The sequence below is a fragment of the Gasterosteus aculeatus genome, chromosome 15 (assembly GCF_964276395.1).
Source record: "Gasterosteus aculeatus chromosome 15, fGasAcu3.hap1.1, whole genome shotgun sequence".
In the NCBI taxonomy this organism is placed as follows: domain Eukaryota; kingdom Metazoa; phylum Chordata; class Actinopteri; order Perciformes; family Gasterosteidae; genus Gasterosteus; species Gasterosteus aculeatus.
The window spans coordinates 3,901,574-3,926,205 of NC_135703.1; the positions used below are offsets into that span (position 1 = coordinate 3,901,574).

The 24,632-nt window shown below is 47.4% G+C and overlaps 3 protein-coding genes across 5 annotated transcripts; 2 read left to right on the forward strand and 1 right to left on the reverse strand.

Moving 5' to 3' along the window:
- Positions 1 to 459: 459 nt before the first annotated feature.
- On the reverse strand, positions 460 to 3,627 carry zfyve19 (zinc finger, FYVE domain containing 19). The gene is made up of 11 exons (XM_040198942.2): positions 3,330 to 3,627; positions 3,098 to 3,219; positions 2,960 to 3,013; positions 2,705 to 2,871; positions 2,453 to 2,589; positions 2,224 to 2,332; positions 1,848 to 2,066; positions 1,616 to 1,692; positions 1,382 to 1,483; positions 1,137 to 1,300; positions 460 to 908 (listed from the first exon to the last, which is right to left on the reverse strand). The coding sequence occupies exons 1-11, from the start codon at positions 3,381 to 3,383 to the stop codon at positions 830 to 832; spliced, it is 1,284 nt and encodes a 427-aa protein (XP_040054876.1). The 5' UTR covers positions 3,384 to 3,627; the 3' UTR covers positions 460 to 829.
- bub1bb (BUB1 mitotic checkpoint serine/threonine kinase Bb) lies at positions 3,394 to 7,183 on the forward strand. The gene is made up of 9 exons (XM_040198943.2): positions 3,394 to 3,732; positions 4,184 to 4,352; positions 4,447 to 4,506; positions 4,596 to 4,740; positions 4,841 to 5,037; positions 5,125 to 5,288; positions 5,374 to 5,567; positions 5,654 to 5,754; positions 6,259 to 7,183. Exons 2-9 carry the CDS (start codon positions 4,210 to 4,212, stop codon positions 6,533 to 6,535), a joined length of 1,281 nt encoding a protein of 426 aa, XP_040054877.2. The 5' UTR covers positions 3,394 to 3,732; positions 4,184 to 4,209; the 3' UTR covers positions 6,536 to 7,183.
- A 2,679-nt stretch (positions 7,184 to 9,862) lies between these two features.
- pak6 (p21 (RAC1) activated kinase 6) lies at positions 9,863 to 24,626 on the forward strand. Of its 3 annotated transcripts, none has more exons than XM_040198881.2 (9): positions 9,863 to 10,383; positions 17,373 to 17,620; positions 19,031 to 19,705; positions 20,232 to 20,765; positions 21,469 to 21,602; positions 22,262 to 22,388; positions 22,468 to 22,593; positions 22,727 to 22,861; positions 23,106 to 24,626. In XM_040198881.2, exons 2-9 carry the CDS (start codon positions 17,417 to 17,419, stop codon positions 23,271 to 23,273), a joined length of 2,103 nt encoding a protein of 700 aa, XP_040054815.2. In that variant the 5' UTR covers positions 9,863 to 10,383; positions 17,373 to 17,416; the 3' UTR covers positions 23,274 to 24,626. The 3 variants fall into 3 exon arrangements, with proteins under 3 accessions (XP_040054815.2, XP_040054816.2, XP_077945573.1); XM_040198882.2 differs by having other exon boundaries at positions 10,045 to 10,179; XM_078089447.1 differs by lacking the exon at positions 9,863 to 10,383 and adding an exon at positions 14,650 to 14,743.
- Positions 24,627 to 24,632: the final 6 nt, after the last annotated feature.

Below are 24,632 nucleotides of genomic sequence, written 5' to 3' on the forward strand. Positions count from 1 at the left end.
GCTGAGGCCTCCATTATAGTAATTTGCTTTGTTCGCCGCCCCCCACGTCCACTCTTGGCTTCTCTGACACAGAAGCCATCTATGGTGTAAGACAACACTCCTAACCATGCCTGGGACACGTTGGTGAGGTCATATTCGTCGAGATGGCCCGGTAACACCTTTGTATCCTTAATCTTGGAATTGCACACGATGAACAATCATGTGGCAGTTGCAGCCAAACGCAGATTACACGAGTGACGGCAGCGGCTGCCAGGAGAGAACAAAGCCCTCGGTAATCCTGTTAGACTGACTCCTCTGTGCTTGATCAGTCCAGAGTTGACAGTAGTCTGGGATTGTACATTATACCAGATGAGCTTGTGATGTGGCTGCTGTCTGTGTGTGCGTGGGTGGGTCCATGGTGAGCCTTTGTTGCCTTTGGGAAGTAAAACAAGTGATAATAGAAAACACAAAAGCGTCCAATTCGGTTCAACAATTTAAAAATGTTTGTATGCAGCAGCTGAGCAGTTTTGCTAAAATACCATAACAGGAAGAAATAGGGGCTTGGTTTTTTCACATTAAACTTACTGCGTCACAATAAAGCGTATGTCTATTTTCCAGGCGTTGCTTAGCCATAAACATTGCCCATTGTTTTTAGATCCCTCTTAACAATTACAGAAAGAAGATGCTGCTTTTCCTGGAGTCGATGCGGTTACATTTGTGGAGGTTAGAATGAGGCCTCCTGGATTGTTATTGGATAATAATAGGTAGTGTTTAAATCTTCTACGATACTGTTTTATTAACAATGATGTTAAATGACCAGAGCACGATACGCCTACAGCGCTTCTCACTATCAAGTCTTCCTCTTCTTCTTTGGCGCAGTGTAGTTGGTGGTGCGATGCTCCTTCCTGTCGTATTTGTCATGGCCTTCCCTGGGGAGACAATGGGGAGTAGCTTGATAATTCACCACAATAAATACTTTATATCCATGCTGCTCAACAGTATGGCAAGAGCCTGGCAAGGATCTATCTGGGTCACGGTACGCACTCCTAATCCTAGGCATCTTTCTCGGGCATCGGGGCAACGATTTTCTCTGTGAAAAGTTTGACTAAATACTGAATTTGTAATGCATTTTATATAATAAATGACCGTTAAACTACCTGAAGCAGCGGTGGCAGTATAGGTCTTCATCACAGGTGTGACAGCGAATAGTTGCATCATGGTTACAGATGCAACACCACGGAAGCTCCTCCTCATCGCTGTCTGATGGCTGATGTGCAACAGCAGCTGTGGAAATCTTACTCTTGGGCGCTGGAGCCTGGGACTTAAAAAGACACATCGGTTCAACATGGGATTAAATGTCATTCCCTCTTATAACTAGAAAGTGTTGTGGATTTGAATGTACCTGTGTCTTTGACTGTTTCTTCATTTCTGTGTTCTTTGGTCCACTGGGTTCTAAAGGTATGTTGTATCCACTCGCCTCATCCAATGCAGCCTCTTCAGAGAGCTGCAACCAAAATAAAAGCAATTTCAAAACCTATTCTCCAATTCTCATTACAAATGATCAAAATGGCAAAACAGCAGCCCCTTCAGGACAAAACATCCCGATCGGTGATATGACCTGATACAAGTCCCTGACCTGTTTCAACACTCTCTTAACAGCCTCCTCTTCCGTCTCCTCTTCACTGTCAGGCTGCTGAAAGTCCTCCATAGTAACTACAGGGGACATGAAAGAAAACAAACAATAAGGACATCCACCCTTCTGTCATCCCCACAATGTTTACAGCTGCTGCTCTTGACGTTCTAATCTGAAGGTAAGGACCAATAGCATAGGAGAATTGGTACACCCAAGACGTTTGCGCGCGGCGTACCTTTGTCTGGGTCCCGCCCCTTCAGCTGCGCCATCCTCTTGGCCATGTTGAGGATCTGATCCTGGGAATGGCGTTCCTTCCTCAGCTCCTCCATGGCCTCCTCCATGACTTGAGCCTTCTCGGCTTCCAGCTGCTTGTCCCCCTGCTGGTTCTCCTCCAAGTTCTCATCCAATGTCCCTCCCTCCCCCTTGTTTAGATCATTCATACGACTATCTACACCTACAGAGAGATCGATTGAGCATATTTATAGCTGAAGTCAGCTTTTGGTGGCAGAATGTGGTTGTGATAAATGTATTATGACTGCAGAAAAGTATTGTATAACTGCATTATTAAATAGAAATTGGAAGGGGAAGAAATCGATAAAATGAATCCTTACTGCATTCAGGATCCGTTTGCTGATCGTCTATGGCAACTTCCTCTGACATCTGAGTAATCAGATCATTGGCTTGCTCAGTTTGAGTCCTGTTATCTGGGGGCTTATGCACCTGTATGGATGAGCACACAAGCACATACGTGTAAGCAGTCATAGCAAACTTTTCAGCAACCAACTCCATCTAAACAGCATTAAGTCATTTCAGCTGTGATAAGAAGAGGTTGGAACTCACAGGTGCTTGAGAGGGTGGAGTCTCACCCCGTAGAACTGCCAGGCGTTTCTCCATCTCCTCTGCGGAAGGCACTGGCCGGGTGGGAGCTTTCAGAGCAGCAAGGCGAGACTCCAGCTCCTTGTCAGACGGGACGGACTCTGAAGCAGATTAAAACGCTTACAGTGGCTTTTGGCAAGACAAACGATATCAGGTATCTTATGTACCAGATTCATGCAAAGGCGGTAGCCGCTAAAATAAACAATTTTTGATTACTCGGTGCCGTATCCTCCTTCAGCTTTTGGAGTCTTTCAGCGATGGCCCTATCTTCTTTACTCAGGCCTTTAGTTGGTAGCTGGCAGGCTTTATTGTTTCTACTGCCTCCTTGTGCTGAAGGCTGCGTCGACTGTCCCTGCTGTTTAGCCTCCAGCGCAGCAACCCGTCTGTGGATGCATATTCGTGTTAGTTTGAACATGACGAAACTGCCGTTTGACAAAGTGACATCTCTTCTAAATACGATCACACACTAACTTCTTGTAGTTTTCGGGCGGAGACCATTTCCCTGCATCGTTTGGAGATTCCCCACTGCAAATGAGCAACTGACAATGAGCACCAGCGTTTGCCACTACAAATCTATATTACCGTTGACAGCACGGTTTGATGTCTTACCCTGTCAGATTACCGTGGCACTGTTTACAGACCTTCTGCTGTGTGTTGCCACAGCGAGGCACCACAGCACTGAGAGTCAGACAGCCGGAGCAGAAGGAGCGGCCGCAGCTCTTACAGCCCAACTGCGAGGACAACACAGTTTACTTTGCGTACGATTTTTAAGATGCATATCTATACACACGTGTTGATGTGCTGCGCTATAAATATAGTATATAAACCAGAAAGGTCTTACCTCCTTCTTAAATAGACTGAACTTTGATGCACAGCAATAACAACGGTTGTCCATGGCGACGCGCGGGGATAATCAAGAGAAAGGCAATTTAAAGTTGGCAGATGTTGCTCTAGCTGGTGGCTATATTAAGAAAACGCACTGTGTTCATAGTCATTTCCTAGCCAGCTACCTGTTCTCAACCTTTCAATGTTGATGAAATGAAAACAGGAACAATTCCGGAAGAAGTAGCGTGACGTCGATTTGCGTTTTCCGGTTTCCGGCTCCACCAATCAGCGTTGTCCAAATGGTCTCGCGGTCCTCGTTTGAAACGCTGAGTCGACTCGACATTGTTCCTGTTAACAACGATTTACCGCGAGCTGTAACGTTTGCAACCCGGAGAGAGACAAAGGAGGCATTCTAATCGGTATGAAGAGCCACTATCTTAGACATCGATCCTTCTGACTTTGTATGCGAGGGTTACAATTTGCAGAGAGCGCGAAAAATGACACGAAGAAGCCAAAGCTAACGTTGCCTAGCTAGATAGCTAACGTTAGCGTGACAGCTAACGCTAACGTTAGCGTGACAGCAGCTCACACACTCATTAACGTCACAAACGAACAACACTGATATGAGTAATTTAGCCACGGCACTAGAAACGTCAACGATCCACGTTCGCAGCTGTTTACCATTTGAGTACAACGACCAGCTATGATGCACGTGTGTGCATTTAGCAGGCGTTAAAAACTGCAAATCTTGAGGTTGCGATTTCGAGTCGGTGGAAACGATGTGTTCTGCTAACCTGATTGCTTCATCGGCGTAGGTTATTTGTGTTTAAATTTTAGCCGTCGAGTAACTGATACCGAGTGTGCCTGCAGGCATCCACTTGAATTTGAATTCCACGATGGCAGAAGGGGGAGACGTGGAGTGGGAGCTGAGCAAAGAAAACATCCAGCCGCTGCGGCGGGGCAGAGCCATATCCGCCCTCCACCAGGCGCTCAGCCAGCAGCAGGATGGACTGAGCTCTGCCGTCAACCACCAGAGACAGTACGGACAGTTCATTCCAAACACGTCCCCCCCGATCGGATGCAAAGCCATTCTGGTGATAATGGTGGTTTCTGGCTGTTTTTTCTTTCTCCAGGGGCTTTGAGTCCGAGCTGCGGATGTATGACGGAGAGGATCCGCTAGATGTTTGGGATCGGTCAGTCAAACCTGTAAACGGAGGGAGTGTGTTTGTTCCGTATGTGAGCGGTTTCATATTTGATCCTCACGTGGTTCTGTGTATTGCAGGTATATTGAGTGGACAGAGCAAACCTTCCCTCAAGGGGGAAAAGAAAGCAACCTCTCCACGCTGTTGGAGCGGGCCGTGACCAAATTCACAGAGGAAAGGAAATATCACGAGGACCCTCGCTATGTTGAACTCTGGATAAAATTTGTACGTTTTAATATTTAACCTCACCTTTTAGTTTAATGACTTTCATAAACTACTGCGGGAGTTATCATGTTTCCTATACGTCTGTATTGTGTGTCATTAGGCAGAGCACTGCCCGGAGCCCTTGGACATTTACAGGTACATGCAGGCTCAGGGAATAGGAGTGACGCAGGCATCCCTGTACATCGCTTGGTCTGAAGAGTATGAAAATCAGGGCAACTGTCGCAAAGCAGACCTGGTCTACCAGGAAGGGTTCAAGAAGTTTGCGGGGCCGCATGATAAGCTCCTGCAGTTTCATAAGTAAGACTTCATGCAATGAAAATGTGACATAGTTTTCAAAATGCATCGTATGGGCCCAATCACAGTGTTGTGTATCGGTGTTCGCAGGGCTTTGCAGGCGCGCGTGTCCCGACAGGTAATGATGAATGTGGAGGAGGACAGCGGTGACGATGAGCCGAAAGCACCCGAGAGAGTTTCTCTGGCCGAACTCAAACGCAGAGGGAAGAAAAAAGCCGTCGCCCCCGTCAACAGAGTTGGGTCGTCAATTAGAAGTAAACATGTGAAACATTCAGCCGATATTCATATTGTTGAAAAGACAACACTGCAGCTTTAATGCCGGATTTGTTTTGTGAACAGGTATCTCTGGAGGAGTGCAGTCGCTCGGTGCCCCTGTCCTCGGCAACGCCGCAAACAGTCGTTTGATGGTCTTTGACGAGAACAAGACTCAAAGTGCTGGCCCTTCAGAGCCTAAGTTGGAGGCTTGGGCGGCCCCTCCCCCTGCAAAGGCAAAGGAGAACGAGCAAAATCCAGAAAAATGGGCTGATGTGAAGGTATGAGACAAGCGGGTGTTCCGTTAGTTGGTTTAAATGTGTTAAGTGTAACCCGGTGATGTTAATTTAATGTGTCTGTATCACAGATCCCCCAGAAATCCAAATTTGGACACACTGTTATGGCCCCCCCGCCTCCCAAACCCACGTTCCAACCATTTGTTGAGGAGTCAGACCAGCTTCCAACAATGTGAGTGACACTTTGTTTTTTCACTGTTACTTTGCTGAACATTTAACTCGCGGATTTGGGTGACCTGATTATAAGAAGCAACATCTTCCTGGAATGAATGAATAAGTGAAGCACATCCTGTTGGAATCTCTTTTATTGATGATTTTCTGTTCAACAAAAAACGAACGGCCCTGCTGTGAAATCTTCTTTCGGTATCAGGTTTGCTTTTATTGGCAGAGCCACTGCTCTTTGTTCGCTCTTTTCTTTCAAAGTTGTTTTCATACTTTGTCCCAATTTTCATGACTATGTCTCCAGAGGTACTACAGCGCAATGTTCTGTTTATACTTACTGGAAACTTTGAAAATGATCAGTTTAAATGAAACAAAATGCCGATTCATGAGGTCACGTAGCGGTAATTCTTCAACGTGTTTCAAAAATATGTTGTGTGATTTGTGTTCATTTGAAAGCTGTCATTTGTTTTTTAATAAACAACATAATTGGCTGAATTCCTCTTCCTCTCCTCAGGACTCCTCGTAAGATAAACCCGGCGGTGAACACGGTGTTATCAGCGCGTAAAGCCTGCAGAGAGGAGACTCCTCTAAAGAGACTCCAGGAGCACCACCAGCAACAGAAGGAAGCGGAATCAGGAACACCGCGGGAGCAGAGCATGTACTGTAGAGAGCTGCTGCTCGGCGGCGCCACGGAGTTCTGCTTTGAGGAACTGCGCGCCGAACGCTACTTCAAAAAGATGAACCAGGAAGGAGGTCGAAAGGACCCGACGGGAGTCAGCGCTTCAAACTGATGCATCGAAAAAGACTTTCTACCGTACCTTGGATATCACCTGCAAGTATCATGTAGCTAACGTGTGCGTAGTACTGTATATGCGTGGGGCCCAGAGAAAAGTCAAAAAGAAATGAAGAAAAACTTTTTTTTGGAAGCTCTTTAAACCGAAGGTGCAGTTTAGTGGTGTTGGATTCATTAGAACGACGGCGGAACCAAATAATGTGAACACTTTTTCAATGTAACGTGATCCATTACAAATCACCCTGAACTGCAAAACTGATAACGGCCTGGGTAGAGAAAAAAGAAAGTCGAAGAAACTCCACAGTAATATTTGAGGCCCTACTGGATTTGTAATGCGTCTACTTGTAAATACTCAATCGACTAGTTCACCACAGCTCGGTAACAGACGCACTTCCCCGTTACTCCATTTGTCCATTTTTCTTAACTGCTTTGTTCTTAAGAACAGCGTTTTTCTTTGTATATGCTGCCTTTTTTTTTTTTTTTTTTGATCTGTCTCGTTTCGTATTTCTTGAACAGATGTTTCACTACATTTTGAACGCAGACGGCTTCGGCGATGTGATCCCGTCTGGGTTTAACGTCTCCGTCTGGGTGAAACGTCCCCTCTAGGCCATGTATCACCGCTGTTCAATAAACCTGTTAAAATGTCTGGCTGACGACTGGGAAAGTTCGTTTGTCTTTTGGACAGAGGGGGGTAATGCACCGTCAGCAGGAGACGGGCGAGGGAGCTCATAAATTGTCTGCATGAGAACGGTATTTGGAGAACTAATGGGGTGAAAACAATTTAATGCTGACTTTAATCTGTTGCGGCAGTTTAAACCGTCAGCACTAGTGAGCATGAATAAAACAAAATAACCCGAATTAAAATAGTTTATTTGCTACTTATTCTAATGAAGTGACTTAATTTGACGTCTTCACTGCAGGGCGTCCTTATGTTTTTTTTTTTTAAGGCCGAATGTTGATGGTTATTCAGGCGAGGTCACCCAGAAGCCCGGTGACTAAACAGGGTGGGAGTTCTCCTGATGGGACGTACTCCTCACACAGCGGCCTGAGACCAATGGCTGATAGATAGATAGCTGGTTGGCTCATTAGCAAGTGAAATCCAGCCGTTGCAGTTGTGGGCAGAGGAGGCCTCGGTTATCCCCAGGAGGTCACTAGCCTGACGCACTGTGGAACAGAGTGCTGCTGCTCTTACATGCTCGCGAAGCACTAGTTGGGGGGGGGAAACAGACTCTAATCTCATTCTGGAAATATGACACTGGCCGCCAAGATCCTCTCGACTGGTGAGTTCCCCAAACTGTCTGCTTTAAATGTCGGCTTAGCACTCAGAGCAGCTGAAATTCGGTGATGGATGATGCACAACACGATGCACTCCCATCGTAATAACACCGCGTAACCGCATCGTAATGCATCCTCTGTGGTTCGCTATTTGGCAGGAATTATTAAGAGCTCATCTCGTGAAAAGCGAGCAGCCAGTGGGCTCCGATGGCGCCTCAAACGGAAAATCCATAGCTCTCCCTGTTCTGCAGTGGGCAGATGGTACAAGCGAGCCACCTTTAATGCGCTTCGGACGTGCCCTCGGAGCACAGCTTTTGTCCGCCGTTTGTTGCTTTGACAGAGAAGAACACTCGCGGCCCGTACGCGCTGCGCGCGCCGTATTCTGCAGGCTGAAGCTCTTAACCTATTTGTCCGGGATCGTTCCTGCACGCACCAGTTCACAGGAAGTGGTCGGCCTGAGCCTCCGCGGCACCTCGCTTCGAGGTGAGTGGGCACTTTGCATCAGGATGAACTGCACTTGGCTCTCCCCAGGCATTGGGAGGGGAGCAGGAAATCACCCGACCAATTTATTGAAGGAAAAAAAAAAGAACCCGGAGGCCCGTTCAAGCCAGGAAAAGACAAATGATGAAAGTATTAGCCCATGATTCTTAAACGGCTTCCTATAACGCTGAGCTATTATTTCAAAAAATGTTAAACCTCAGAACCTGTTGAGTCATAATTCTTTTGGTCATAATTATGACTTATGGTGCGATGAGCACATTTAGTCTCCCAGGAACAGCTTGTTGTTGGTGAGGAAAAGGGACACGAGCGTTGACTTGATGACTGATGCAGTCGCCTCATTCTTACAGAATTAAAATGGCTTTATAGATCATCTGAGAATGTCGATGGGTGTTGACTGTGTGTGAACCCTGATAACCCCTGGTGTAATCCTTACATATTCATCCTAAACAATAGAACACATTAAAATGCAAACAATTAAGGCAGCCAACACGGGCTTTCATTTTAATGACAATGTGGTTTCAGACGGCTCTTGTCCCTCTAAGCCCCTTTTTTACATCACAAGCTGCTTTCCCACTTTTCATCAAAATGCGGGGATCAATGTTTTCAGGACACACACGAAAGCCGATGAATACATTATAATCTAAGTGAAATCTTGCGCCATTGATCTTAAAAGATCAGGAACAAAAGTAAAACATGATATATATAGCTGAGCACAGAAAAACCTTAATAATGCTGAGAAGTAGGAATGAAAGAGACGGGTCGTGTCTACTACCCCCCCCCCCCCACCCAAACAGGCAAATCTGCCTTTGTCATGCAGATTACTTCTTTTTCACTTGAGTTTCATTGATGTGTGAGGACGATCATCATCATTTAAGCCGTTAGTGCCTCCGTGTAAAATGTATGCCCTAAATACGGCTCACTCTGCAAGCAAGTTCTGCACGACTTGACCCTAATACATTTTCCTGCTTTGTGTCTGCTTGTATAAATAATTCAGGAAACGATTCTGTTGAAAAGACACAGGAGGGGGCAGTGGGTGAGGGGGGGGGGGGGGTGCTTCAGTCAAATAATGAAGCTGCTAGAACGGGGTTGGTGCTGTAACTTCAGTTTCTTCATACATAATGATTTTTTTGGTCACAATTGACCCCTCACCCCCCCCCCCCCCCCCCTCTTCCCTCCTACTTAACGTACACGAACACAACAAACCCCTCCCGCCATCTGCCGTCCCTGACCCTGTCATTCAACGGACGATGGCGTCCGACTGAACACCAGCGGCACCCTCGTGTGCAAAGGAGACAGCGAGCGATGGAAGGCGAGAAAGGGTGGGGGGGGGGGGGGGTGGAGGTACCCCAGGTGATGAGGTGTAGCAGAGCTCTCCTCTTTTTACAGTCACTGGAAACCAGCTACAAACACACACACACACACACACACACACACACACACACGTGCTGCTTTCAGTTGTTTTGCAGCCCAATGAGGGAGTGGGAGGAGGAAGAGAAGGAGGGAAGTGATAAAGAGAGAGAGAGAGGGAGGAGGGAGGGAGTGTGTTTGTGTGTGTGTGTGTGTGTGAGAGAGAGAGAGAAACAGAGCGACGGCGAGCCAGAGACGGAGAGGGAAAAAGGGGGAGGTTGGGAGGAGGAAGGGGTGATGGAAGGAGCTGTATGGGGCCGCGATAGTCTCTCCTCCTGGATGCTGCCTTTGCCCTTCATGGCGTCGCGCCTCCTTCGCACGGCCACCCGGTGTCCCCGGGAGCAGGCGCGGGTACACGGACACGGACCCGCGGAGGAATCGGCCTCAACAAAGAGCCTCTGAGATGCCAGCGTGTGCTTCTGCCCGGGGGGAGGAACGCGTCGGGCTCTCCCAGGCGCAGTGAGCACTCCTCGTCGTTGCATGGGGGGAGAGAGTGGGAGAGCGTCTACGTCCGCGCGTGTGTGTGTACGTGTGCGAATGTGAGCGTCTAATAGTGTATGAGAGTGTGAGTGTGTGAGTGTGTGTGTGTGTGTGTGTGTGTGTGCACTCCCGCTTCCAATCCCTCCTGGAGGAGAGAGGCTCTCCTCTTCACTTGACGGCAAGGTAGGGGAGATGCCTGCTTCTTTTTTTATTTTTTCCTCGTCTAACAAATGATTTATCCTCTTTCCACGCGAGGAGAGGGGAGGATGAGGGGGGAGGGGGGCAAAAGGACAAGAGGCTTAACGTCATTGGTAAAGAGCAGGGTGGTGTATGCCGTCGGTTGGGTGTAGGAAGAGAAGAAGGAGGTGGAGAGGAGGCAGTGCAGCCAGGTGCTGATGTGGGGGGAGAAATGGGGAGAAGACGGGAGGACGGAGGGTTGTGGTGGACGGCATCTCAACATAGAGCCTTCAACTTATGCTCACCCCCACTCAAAATCCTCAGTTTCTGCCTCTTCTGTCCTAAACCTCTATTTCAATTAGAAGGATACAACAATCTCCTGGAGATGGATCAGACTTGACTGATACAGAACGTGCCATTGCTGTGGACAGAAGCCTTTTACAATTCTGTATTCCAGCATGTGTGTGTGTGTTTGAGTTCTCAGCTGATCTTTCTGGTCCAACCACTGCATTAGTGAGTTGTGTGTAAACACACATCCATAGGTGGATGCTGTGGGAAAGCGGACACCGAAGACACTGACGGGACACATTTCGTTGACAGTATTTGCTTTCACACTTAGATGTAGAAAAGCCGAACCTTGGGCGAGAGCTGACGCGCCGTTCGAACACTAAGAAACTGCAGATTAAACGGATTAAGTTCCTCTTTTTTGTCTCGATCAGGTGCGAAATCCCCAGTGAAAATCAATTTGAGGCTACGGTGCGTTAAAGAAGTGTATGGATTTTAGTTTCTGCCCAACGCTTTAGCATCACCGTACCGCTCATTCCTATTGACACAATTGCAACATTCATGCACTTGCCTTGGAGTTGCGACCGCGCACGTACTTTGTACTCTAACTGAAGCACGGAAGGACTTCGAATCTCATCTAAACTGTATTCTTTGTAGCTGTTTTCAGCAGTGCAGTTCATTAGTTGGATGGTGATGTAACTGGAGGCTCTGCACCTCTTGATCTACCATGTGTTTGTGTCTCAGGTTACCCAGTGATATTCGAGGAGGAGGAGGAGGGGGGGGGTAGAGGAGGTGGTAGAGACGGTCTCTTTGGTGCATGCACAAACACACACACACACAGCTGGATATCTGCTTCCCCGAGGACGACGATGTGCACACTCCAAAAGTCTTACATAGTTTCCAAGTTTTGTTCGGCACATCTCATTGTCGGCCATCTTGCTTTAACCCTCTCAGCGCGACAGCAGCACAAGACTCACCTCCAGGTACCGAGACGCTTTCTGAACTCAACGCGCCGGCGTAGGTTCCTGTTCGCTTGTGTCATGGTCACAGCAGCCCAAATCAGGGGACGGCGTGCATTAGCAGCTTAGCGTCGGCCGCCCGCCGTAAGACGTTCGAGCGCCGAGGATTAATAGAGTACAAATTTAGGAGGCCGAGCCGCGATTCCCCTCCGAAGGAACGGGGGTTAAAAATGGTTGGTGCTCAGTCCCTGGGAGAGACATGCTGAGACGTGGGCTAAAATAACATAAATCAAAGCTTTCATGAGCACATGCGCGTATAGTAAAGCCCGCACGGTCCTGGCGCATCAATAAATTAGACCCGAGAGAGAAGAGTTGGGCTCGTACCATTGGCCCAGGCCGATCGCACGTCTCTATCACCACAGCGTCAAATGTTCAAAGAGAGCCAAGAGGATCTTTGATTAAATAGAGTGTTGGTCAGTGCTGCATTCTCCGCACTATCCTGCCTAACCCTTCGGTACACACTTTGTTATACAGAATGTAGAAGCAGACTTCCCCAGTTAAGAGTTTGTTTTTCTGCTGATGCGTCAGCATCCCATAAAAGCCCCCAGGACACTAAAAGCGTTCATTTAAAATGTCCTGATGTTGAGGCGTTACGAGTAGATGGAGGCCGGGCCTTTATGTCCACGCTCCCGGCCGCGGGGGCCAAAACAAACTAGATTCCTCGTCTATTATCGGGTCCTGGAGGCTCAGCGGCAACACGTTAGGGGACAGAGTGATGAGCGCGCTCCGTAGATGTGAGCGTCCTGTCCTCCCTGTTTACTGCAGACTGAGCTGATCGAGGGGACGGAGAAAAGACGATGCGTCTTCAAACTGGAGATTGCTGCTGTCCACGAAACTGTGCGACTAAACTGAGCAAAAAAATAACGTGTGAAGATGTATTTTCACGGCACTGACAAATTAAATCCATGTCGTCCTACTCTGCCTCTTTATTCTTTTCGTTTCTGTCCTCTCTCTTCCATTAATTTTTCAGTCGGGACGTCCAAGCATCCAGACCCTCCCCCACTCTTTCGCCTCCCATCTTGACCTCTCATTTCTTGTTTCCTCCTGTCAATATTAACACAAAACTAATGTGCCCTCCTGTGCGGATGTCTGCCCTTGAAAAAGTGTCATCCCACATCGTCTGGAGATCAGATCCTCTGCTGTTCACGTGCAATCCTGAGGCCTTCTCTCGCGCGTTTGATGCACACGAAAATGACGGACAACCTCTTTGATGGTTTCCCCTCCCAGAGTGGAAGCGCGCTGTGACTTGAAACCATTTCTGACTTGAACTACTTCCTACAGAGATTTGAGTCATTGCCTTCACATGACGCATCGCAGCCAGTTATGTGAGATATGGAAAACGGCGAGATGTGTCACTATCGATGAACTCTCTGTGAATGTGGGTCATCTCTGCTTAATGCCTAATTTTACAAGCTGAAACGTAAAAGCATAATATGGATGTAATTGAATTGATTGCTATCTTTCTCTGACATGTTTGATATAATAATTTCTCTGCACTTTAACTGTGCTTCACTTTTCATAACCCGTATACTAAAAATAGTTCACTTTACAGGCCCTTGACTTGGGAATGCCCTACATTGTGTCCTTACCCCTCAGTGGTGCATTGATCAGAAATACTTCATGGAGGACAGGGAATTTTGTTTCACCACCGTAGAAAAACAAATGGTCTATATTTTGACCTGGCATTTCTCTTTCTGCTGCGGACCTTTTTGAATTGCTTTTTTGCATGCTACTATGACAATAAGGACTTGCTGATGCTATTTAGGTATCATTTGATCATCAACATTACCATGTGCATAGAACATTTTGACCCAGTGACCATCAAAAGTAGTGCATTTCATTCCCCCATTGGGTTAGGGTTACATTACTACGTTACACATTTGTGTGACCTCACAGTGGTACCAGAGGAAATGGTTGGTGTTCCCCTCTGTAGACCTCAAGGCGATCCATGCAATAGTTACAGAGCTATTTCAGTCTGCACTAGATTGGTGAATCAACCTTTATTGCCATCTCCGACCACTGGCAAGGACTGAAAAAAAGCACAACGGGCAACTTCTGCAGAGGCCACAGATGTGTGACATCCTCCCAACATTCCTCCTATTCCAAGTGCTTTGTCATGCATGATGTATTAGACTAGTGGCATGAAATATGCATGAAAGCGGCGCGATATTCCATGTCATTGAGTGCAGCTTATTAGATCACTTGTCGTCTCTTATTGACAATCCCTCCTTGTCTGCAGAGGTGACTTCAAAGAGAAAGCGGACACAACTTAAATATAAATAAACACTGCCATTGTCCTGTCCGGTCACGTCCAGCGCTCGTGGACCTGTTTTATGTCCTCAGGTGACGTATGTGAGTGTGAGTATGTGCCCGCGTGTGCAACAAAGCATAAGGAAAATAAAGAGATGACCGACCAAGACTCCCTCCCTCCCTCTTGAGAGGCGGTCTCATTACACCCAAAGGGCAGAACGGTCATCATAATGAAGCTGATAGAGAAGCAATCTCTACCCCCCCCCCCAACACTGCAGAGTCAAAAACACTATACAGGACCTTGATGCTATCTTTACTGCTATGAGATGGATGCAGCCCCATGTAGCTGGATTATGGCCGTACGTGCAATGACAAACATAAAAAGAGGATTACCTGTTTTCCATCCGTCTCTCATCCTGAGACACGAATTCTGTGCAAAATAAACATGGTGATAGGGAGGAGGGGTGGGGGGAGGCGTGATGTGTCCTAAAATTAGATCAGTAAAGGATTGAAGACCATACTAATCCTGCCAGCGTGGTCACCTGCACGCTCATTATATTTCTGCATGCATGCCAAGAAAAAAAGGATACTGGCAGAAATCAGGGCAAGTAGAAAAAAATAAAATCATTCAACAGAGCTCGGAGCGCTAACATCGAGCAAATCCAATACCTCTCTTATCTCTCCATCCCCTCCCACTCATCCACAACACAACCTGCCCGGGTGATTTGAGCATGAGAGGTATGCGAGCGTGCCCTCTCCTCTTCTGTCATGTTGTCCGTGGGAGACGTATGGATCGCCTGCTTCTGTACGACGTGAGTCAGTTGGGGGGGCTGAGTATGAGATTCCTTTGAGCCTGGAAAGGGAAGGTTTGGCTGTGATCAGGTGGTGGTTTTATTCAAACAAGCAGACTTCTTCAGCTTGATCTCGATGTGATTTTCTGTGAGTGAGATTGTAGTTGTTACTGATTTGCGGATTTCTCTGGTTCGTGCATTTGGAGCTATGATATTATTTTGGTGCCGCACACAGTTCTACGGATGGAAATACCTAATGTGATGAGTGACCTCATCCTCTCTTGGCTCTTCATATCTCCGACACCAACTGACTGAGTTTTGCCTCAGAACTTTGATCGATTCAAGACAAGTCACTGAGGCATAGGGTCATGTCTCTGCAGTTTAGAGAGATGTGACCAGAAAGCAGGACAATGCGCTGTGCAAGTTCATCCCCGTGCAGACATACTGTGCGATGGGCTTAACAATCGATAGGATATTGTTGTAAAGAGAGCAATAAGCTTGGCGAAGTTACCGGGTTCAATATAAGGCCATCTGCATGTGATTAAAGTGTGTAACTCAATAACAGCATCAACTTTTTAATTAGTTCTGACCAGGCATGAATCGACTTGTGTGTGTTATGAGATTGTTTCTGCTTGCCTCTAATATCTCGCCGGTTAGAAAAAAATAGAGAATGAATTATCAATGCTGTGATATGTTCTGTTCTCTGCTGCTTTGAACTTATGGAGCGTGATGAAGCACTATAAGCAGCCTTCTTGTTTGTGCTGTCGTCACCCCATTCTAGCTGGCAGTGGACGACTGTGGCCGTTTGCATTTGACTCATGAGTAAATATTGATTGATTTGCTTGTAAAAGGATACATGACCGCCATGTGTAAATATTTGTTGGGGAAATGCCAACATCTGCATGCTGCAGAACCATGCGAGCAGATTGTGCCTCGTGCGGCGGGAAAAATAAAACGGCAGAGATTGCAATCTTCTTGTTTTCTCAAGCGTTCATTATTTGAAAAGCATCCACAACGGGCGCTTGAAAGTCTTTCCGTGTCTACAGGAAGGAAACAGAGTCCCTGTCCCTCTAATTTATCCAGCGTGGACTCTAATTTTGGCCCCGACTCTTATCTCACCCCCTCCTGAGAGCCCTCACCACATAATGTCTCTGTCACATGGAATTAAAGTGGCTGCCAGCAGCACATTAGGAACGTAGGGAGGCACAGCGATATACTTACGCAACACTTAGCATATTAGCCTCGTGACAGAATGATCCTTGCAGGGGGGGGGGGGTCACCCCCCGCCCCCCGTAACCTTTCCCCACCTCCCTTTAATGATGAAGGTTTTAGGCTGATCAGAAGGGGCGAGATTGCATAATATTCAAGGAAAAATTGTGTAGATTTTGCTGAAGATAACAAGACAATAAGTACTAACATTCTCCCAACAATCCTGCCAGCATGTTCATGTTAAGCAGGTATAGTGTTTACCTCGCTCACATTAGCATGCTGACATTTACTAATTAGCAAGAGGCTTTTGACAACTTATCACTGTGCTATAAGTTTAAAGGACTTTAAACGGAAAACAGAATAACTATTTTTACTGAAAATCTTAAAGCTTATGAGGGAATGCAATTATTATTATTACTTTTGGTATTTCTCAACTTTGGCTCGTGAAGCACAATGTTTTTCCTTCTAATTCATTAATGATCAGCAAACCCAAAGTAAAGGTGAGGCTGGTGGGATGGGCTTTGTTGATATTTGGTCACAAACCTAAATATTGGTAAAAAAAACTAATTAAACCAATGATAGTGGTAGATAAACTACATAAACTAGCGGGCTCACAGTTATGTTAACACCAGCATTGACGTCCCTCTAACCACACAACCAGCAGGCCTCGCCGGAACGTCCTCCGTGAGGAGAGCTACGTGAATCGGTATTAATACTAATCACGAGTCTTTGATGTGAGTGGTTATCCCTCAGTACAGCTGCCAATGAGATGTAATGTATTTAATCATCTCTCCACACGTGAATTGAAAATAAAGCCCGACATACACAAAACCAGAGTTAGCGGCTCGCCAAAGTCACGGCCCTCCGTCCAAGGATGAAATGGTCACCCTGCCTGCAATCAAGGGCACACGTGCTACTAATTAGGATGGGATGTGAAGGAGGTATGAAAAGGGGTTGTGAAGGATAGCCCGCCATAGTGTTTGTGTGTGTGTGCGCACGAGCGCGTTGTGCTCGTCCTGCTAATGCGCCGAGAGCCTGTGGGCGCCGGCCAGCTCAGCCGCGTGCTCATCAGCGAAATGGCACAAAGAATGAATAAGCCTCGATTGACCAGATATCCTTCATTACACATGCGCTTGCAAATCCATCCACTGTCCTTGGAGCCATTCTCACAGGCACAAGTTTGTGACAGCCAACAAGATAGCGTGCGGGGGGGATACGCAACCCCCCGGACATGGAACAGCTTTTAGAGGATCCGTTTGAATAATAACTCCCTCCGGAAAAATCCTCTGCTGTCAGATTTTATTTGCATATACTCTATTCGCCAGGGCTGCGCCAGGACAGATTTATTTTCATTTCAAACGTCCGGATTTGAGTCATTTGGCAATGTGCCGTCTGGGTTATCGGGTGCACTGTTAACAGGTGAATACGTTTGTTCCCACAGGGTCATTTTAAAGCAGGCAGGCTGTTGCCCTCGAGGACCTGAGGATGTTCCGCAAGAAGAAAAAGAAGAGGCCTGAAATATCGACGCCCAAGAACTTTGAGCACCGGGTCCACACCTCCTTCGACTCCAAGCGCGGCTGCTTTGTGGGCCTGCCGACGCAATGGCAGAGCCTGATAGAGAACCTGCGCAGGCCCAAACCCATGGTGGACCCTTCCAGGATCACAGAGGTGGAGCTGAGGCCAAAGAAGGTACACCACTCAACTCTTTATTGCACCTCTGACTTTCCCTTCATGGTCACTAGGAATTAGCACGCCATTAAACCAGTCGAAGGAATCTTGCTGTCTCAGAAGATGCCACAACCTTCCGAGGACAACGTGGAAGGAAGGCACGCTTCTCTTTGCTTGCATGTGGGGGCCGGGCTGATGACCCCGCGGCGTCCCCCGACTGTACGAGTGTTGAAGACTCAGAGGGATTTATTACTCCGTGCAGGCAATCCTAACAGTCCACGGAGCCTTCCCATAGATGTCAAACGGGAGGGAGGAAAAAGTGCAGGTAGTGCAAAAGAAATGCCAGTCAGTGATAAATTCTGCATGTCGAAGGATTTCTGTGCTTCACAAAGCAAACATTTGATTCTGTTTTTCACCCTCCAGAAAATACATTTAGTGGATTTCTTTACGTGATCAGGGCTGTCTAAATGAGTTCTAGGAGCGTCATCAAGGCGAGAGTTGCGTTTTCTTACGTGAACTGCAAAAAACATTTGGATGAAAATACAGCAGGCTACATTTCAGATTATTGCTCCGGGAAAAAGAGGGAAATGGAATGTCTCACCAGGGCCATTATCACCTGCTAGTCTCTCCTCTCAGAGAGGTGCCGGAGTAGGTGACATGTCATCTGACCTCTGCCCCCTGTGCAGATATAATGGCACCGAACCAGGGAAACAGGAGAGGCCGTCGACCGGCTGTGAACTGAACATGACTGATGAGGCAGCGCTCAGTTGCATAACAGCTGCTATAATCTCACTACTCTGGCAAAAGATCTGAAGTTTGTCTGATACTTTCCTGTCAGGGCAGGTTTGCATTTGCATGCCCGCTGTCTATGCATAGCATCTGAGAAGTCATGGAAACAATTATCTCTCATTTCTGAATTTTGCATCTTTGGAAGCTGTGACTTTTTAGTGCGTCTCCTGATACATTTGCTTGGTTTATGTTTTTTGAGGGGACTGTTTTTAGCACTGTCGCCTCACAGCAAGAAGGTCCTGGGTTCGACTCAGCGGCCTTTCTGTGTGCAGTCGGCATGTTCTCCCCATGTCTGCATGGGTTCTCTCCAGCCCCCATCCCATAGGCCAAAGACATGCTCTGGGGATCAGGTTGATTGGTGACTCTAAATTGCTTGTAGGTGTGTGAATGTGAGCGTGAATGGTTGTATCTCTCTGTGTTAGCCTTGCAATTGGCTGGCGACCAGTCCAGGGTGTTGGCTGGGATAGACTCCAGCCCCCCCCGCGACCCTGTGTGATGGATTGATGGATGGATGTTTTTTGGGGAAATGCCTCCGAGCAATGATTATGTCACCCTCATTATTAATTTTACTCCAAATTCTCTTATATAATGTGACAATGGCAAATGCAGTGTAATTAAAGATAAACACCTCTGCTCTTTCAGACCATTGTGCGGGGGAGCATGATCGGTCACGGAGACTACATCGCAGCCATGATCAATGACATGAACCGTCTGTCTGTGACCAGTTCTAACTCTTTGAGGAAGAGCAGCCCCTCGGCCAGGAAGAGGGCGCAGTCACTGGGAAGGCTGGGGGAGGTGTGCGAGGGAGACGCTTACCAGTACGAGGGCCTGACCCGGGGTGGTGAGGACGACGGCGACGACGAAGACGACGGTCAAGACCAGTGGAGGGACAGGGCCAGGAACATCCACAGTGAGACCAACACCCCCTACCTCGGCATGAAACGGAGTGTCACTCTGCATCCAAACGGGATCTTGCCAAAGGCCAGGTCCACCTACGAAGTCAGCGTCACTTCTCTGGGGGGACCGTCGCGAGGGCCGGTTCCGCCCCCCAACGCCCCGGTGCTGAGTCACGGGCCGTATATGGGCGGTGAGGTGGGCAGCCCTCAGGAGAGAGTGATATGGAAGAGGGAGTTCCAGCTTCCCAGGGGAGTGCCGCAAAATCAGAGACCGATAGCTTGTTTTTACAGCCCAGCTGTGACTGTTCAGCAGCCTCATTGCGGTCAAGCAACAGTCACTGCGGAGCTCCGGCCCAACGTGCCGATGTACGTGCACCCGCAGAACAGCCCCGGGAGGCCGTTCTCTTCCTATGACCTGAAAGTAAGTCTCACGTTACGGCAATTTTCTTTGCACATCTTTGTGGCCATTAAGTGCACTGATAAATTATTCATAGAATGGCACAATTTATGCATATTTTTGCTAACGTTTTGAACATTGTATTACCTGTACTACTTTCTGCATGGGTTTTAAGTTTTAAGTTGAGGTTTTAGAAACTTCAGTGAGGCAGCATAAATGCCATATATTGGATTTACAATAAAGGTGATTAAAGCTCTGGGTTTGACTATTTGATTTGAGTCTGAGTTAAAATGGGAAATGTGGGTTCAAAGTGCCAGGCGGGGTTGTAAAAGTTGAGAGATGGTGTGTTTGGCACGATCTCAGCGGGATACTTGGCTTCCATGGCGCCGTCTTTACATGGGTCACATCAGGGGAGGTGGATGCCGACTGAGAGGGACGGACTTGATTTACATTCACTTTTAAAGCGGGTCTTGAACTCCAGGCAAGCGGCCAACTCTCTTTCAGCTCCCTGCCCTTAATGTTCTTCACCCTTTCCTCTTCTATCGTTCAGGCGGAGTCTGCGGTGAGGTACCACTCCGGCTTCCTGCCCGCCGGCAACAGCAGTCCCCTCGCGGGCGGGATCAGACCCCAGCGAACGGTGCGCTCCTCGGCTAGCTACACGCTGGGCCTGTCACCTAACATGGGGCTGAGGCCCAATGGGCCCGACCCCTTCCTCAGACACTCTGGAAGCCTCAACCCTCCCTACCCGCGGCAGGACAGCCCGTCCCAGCCTCGTCCCTCCCCTACAGGCTCGCTGGCCACCAGCCCTCCGGCCACATGCTCCCCTGCTTTTAGGCCCCCGCAGCATCCTTCGCCCAGGCCCCCACCAGACCCGCCAAAGGTGACGCACGAACAGTTCAAGGCCGCCCTGCAGATGGTGGTGGACAAGGGCGACCCTCGGTCCTACCTGGAGAACTTTGTGAAGATCGGGGAGGGCTCGACGGGGGTGGTCTGTATCGCTACAGAGAAGCACAGCGGCAGGCAGGTGGCGGTGAAGATGATGGACTTGCGGCGGCAGCAGAGGAGAGAGTTGCTCTTTAATGAGGTAAGATGTCCAAATACGTAGAAAGCGGTTCTCAAAAACACAAATCTCCAACACACAATGCAGCCAAGGTTACGGCAACACATTTGAGCGTCCAGGTTTGCTTTTCTTTGTGGTCCAGCATGTCAGGGATAATTTGAGATTACTTCAACATTTCCCATAAATGTGGCTCTGTAGCTCGCACTGACTTCCCCCCTATGTGTTAGAGAGTCAGGAAATGAATATATTTTGCAACAAGATGTTTGGGTCTCCTGCAGATTTTCCATGAAACAGAATTTCTGTATTCAATTTTTTTTAATGCTCGCTACCTGGAGCATCAATATTAGCTTGTTTTGCTGAATCTGTACGACACAGATGGCAAGTGCCATATTTTACTCGGCCCATTTAGTCCTAACAGCCACATTATTGGACTTGGGCCAGGTGGACTTTTCCTTGAAATTTAATTCTACAGACAATTGTATAATGATATTCGTGACTCTGTGGGGAACTAACATTTTAGAAAATAAACCCTGATTATTCTGTCTGGCATATCTCGGATTAGTCACGGAGCTATTTAAAGATTTGGTTGTTTGCCAAACCGATCGAGAGCAAAGCAGGATACTATTTAAAATGCAGCACCAACATTGTCTCCTGACTTTGCGGAAGCACTCCACTAACTATGTCACTTAAGATTTTGGTTTCTCCGGTGATGTTTTTGTTGCTGCAGGTGGTCATCATGAGGGACTATCAGCACAGGAATGTGGTGGAGATGTTCAAGTCCGCCCTGGTGGAGGAGGAGCTGTGGGTTATCATGGAGTACCTGCAAGGTGGAGCACTCACCAACATTGTGTCTGAAACCAGGTACAGGCATCAAGAGGTCCTCTTGGTTCATCCTGAGAAAGCTGCATTAGTGCATTTTTGTGTAGTGGCGCTGTCATCATTTCATAACTAAATCAACCACAAGAGGGTAGTGTGGTATCGACTGCTGAGAAATTTCAAAATCAAAAAGGCATTCATCCCTCTCCCCAGTGTCTGAGGAAAAGTACAAATTCAATGACATAATAGAATAGTTTAGATGCAATGTACAAAGTCAATTGTGGTTGCGGATTTGAAGCCTTGATGCCATCACATTTTCCAATAGTGCATACATCAAAAATAACATAAACGTGCGACTTACGGCTTTAATTTCTGCACAAAGCCGTTTTTCATAGTTTTAGGTGGATCTTTGAAATATGCGGATTATTCAGTGCTCCGTAAATTAAATCTCACCTTGTGTTTTCCGTGTTTACATTTACTTACTTGCCCTTTGAAAATGTCTTTTTGACTCCTGGCTCTTATGTGTTTATGATGTCACACTATCCCCGTGAAAGGAATGAACATGTTTCGTTGGTCATTCGGCCGTGTGGGAGTTTTTGTTTTGAACCTTCTTCATCTTCGCTCTCAATGCACAGTGACTCAACTTTCTCAGCCGTTGATTTGTCGTAACTGTAAAATCTGTTTGCGTGCGTCTTGTCCTGCAGGCTGAGTGAAGAGCAGATTGCCACAGTGTGTGAAGCCGTTCTGCAAGCACTCGCCTATCTGCATTCACAGGGAGTCATCCACCGAGACATCAAGAGCGATTCTATACTACTCACATTAGACGGAAGGGTAAGATATTTTGGTACTCTTTCTTACTTTTCTTTCTCCCCCCTTTTTCTTGATAGCACGGCCTTTTTATCTCCCACAGGTCAAGCTGTCAGACTTTGGCTTCTGTGCTCAGATCAGCAAGGACATCCCCAAAAGGAAGTCTTTAGTGGGAACACCCTATTGGATGGCTCCTGAGGTCATCTCCAAATCCCCATATGGCACTGAGGTGAGGAGGCACACGCCCAAATGCAACCGCGATGGACAACAACGGGAATCACTCCCATCCGGCGTACAGGCCAACAGTGGAAATCTGTGCGGTAAGATCTTTAACACAATTTCCATGTGTGATCCTGCACAAGGTGGATATTTGGTCGATGGGGATCATGGTGGTGGAGATGGTGGATGGAGAGCCCCCGTACTTCAGTGAAACCCCTGTGGCTGCTATGAAGAGATTGAGGGATGAGATGGCTCCTACGGTGCGAAACGTCAGCCAGGTACGAGACTAAACTGCAAATGTATTTCCTCAGCAGCGCTTGAACACTGTTGGTGCCAATAAGCAAATGTTAGTATGCCGACGTAAATTAGGACTGTGGACCTGCTGAAACTTTCTGACCACCAATTTCTAACACAATGACGACATTTTCATTGTGAGCATGTTACCATGTCGTGCCTCTAGTTGAATAACTGCAACAAATAACTAATGTAGAAATTCATTCATATTTGTACCCAATGTCGCAGATTTCCCCGGTTCTGAAGGACTTCCTGGACCGTATGCTGACACGGGACCCCCTAGAGCGGTCCAGCGCCACTGACCTGCTGGAGCACCCCTTCCTGCTGCAGTGCGGCTCACCTCAGTGCCTGGTTCCACTGGTGGAGCAGTACCGCAAGCGCATGTCCCGTTGCTGACCCCGCGGGGCTCCGAGCTCCCCAACACCCACCTTCAGTCTGACCCCAACAGGCGAGGACCAGCAGCGGGGGTCCAACACTAGCACCCCTGGCCAACGGGAGGTCCGCTCCGGAGAAGCAGAGCCAGGCAGCGCGCTGCTGGCGGAGTACTGGTGGCGGGGGCCGCGAGTTTGGTTGACGGACACCGCATGGACTCAGGCATGAGAGAAGCACTTTAGGAGTGAGTCAAAAGGCAGCATGCAGTTCCTCACCTCTCAGCCGAATATTGATTGGCTTCCTGTTACAGTCAGTGGGATACAACGCAACACCACACGGTGCATATCAACTGAGAGCAAAAGTCAATATTCCACGTAAGTATATGTAATGAACATGTGCTACTCTACAGATCTTTTCTAGTGTTCTTAACGGGCGTTATCGCTAGCAGTGTAGATTACAAAGCTGTTAGGCTCAAAACCACAGTAGGTCATTGTGACACTATCAAGGAAGAATAAAGTTACCTCTGCACACTCACACTCTCTGTTGTAGGAACAGCTTTGTCAGTACACTTTACAAACACTGACGGTAGACTATTTGCATGGCCAAATAGAGGCACACCTGGCCTGATGTGAATGCTCGATTATGTACCAAACTGGGAAGTGAAAGACAATTCTCCATTATTAACATAATAAATGGGTAGATTAAAGCCCAGCTGCTACTATTGGGCTATTGGAACATCACCAGAACCATATTCCTCTTTTTCATATTTATTATTTATTTCTAAAAGGTGTTGTGGGTTGTTTGTATGATGTGAATTTGCAAATAAGGTTTCATTATTAAGTACGGACTTGAAACATACGCAGAGAAATTAATAATGTAAATAGAAATCCTGAATATCCGGTCATTGCACCTGCTGATCTACTGTACTGCAGTAAATATATGAGATGAATTTAAAATTTTACTTTTCTTTACTTAAACGTGAGTGTGTATTTGTATGTGTGCGTGCATGTGTGTGTGTGTGTGCGCGTGTGTGATGAGCACATGGATGCGAGTGAGGTGGAATCTCAGTGTTTGCTTCTGATGCGACTCGCAGAGTGTTGGACTTTTTAAAAACCACGACACGCGTGTGTGTTGCTCCTCCAGAAGACGTGTGTGACTGTATTTGCATTTGTTTGCCTAGATAAAGCACACAGGCCGGGCATGTGATGCTGCAGGACGTCCACCTGCTCAGAAACACTTTGCACATAATCTTTGTATTCTGACACAGATACATGTTGTGTTTCATGTATTTCTATCTCTGTGCGGATCGGTCACGAAAAAGAGAATTACACATTTTAATTTTGTATAAATCAATAAATGACGCATATTGAATTGAAATTCATT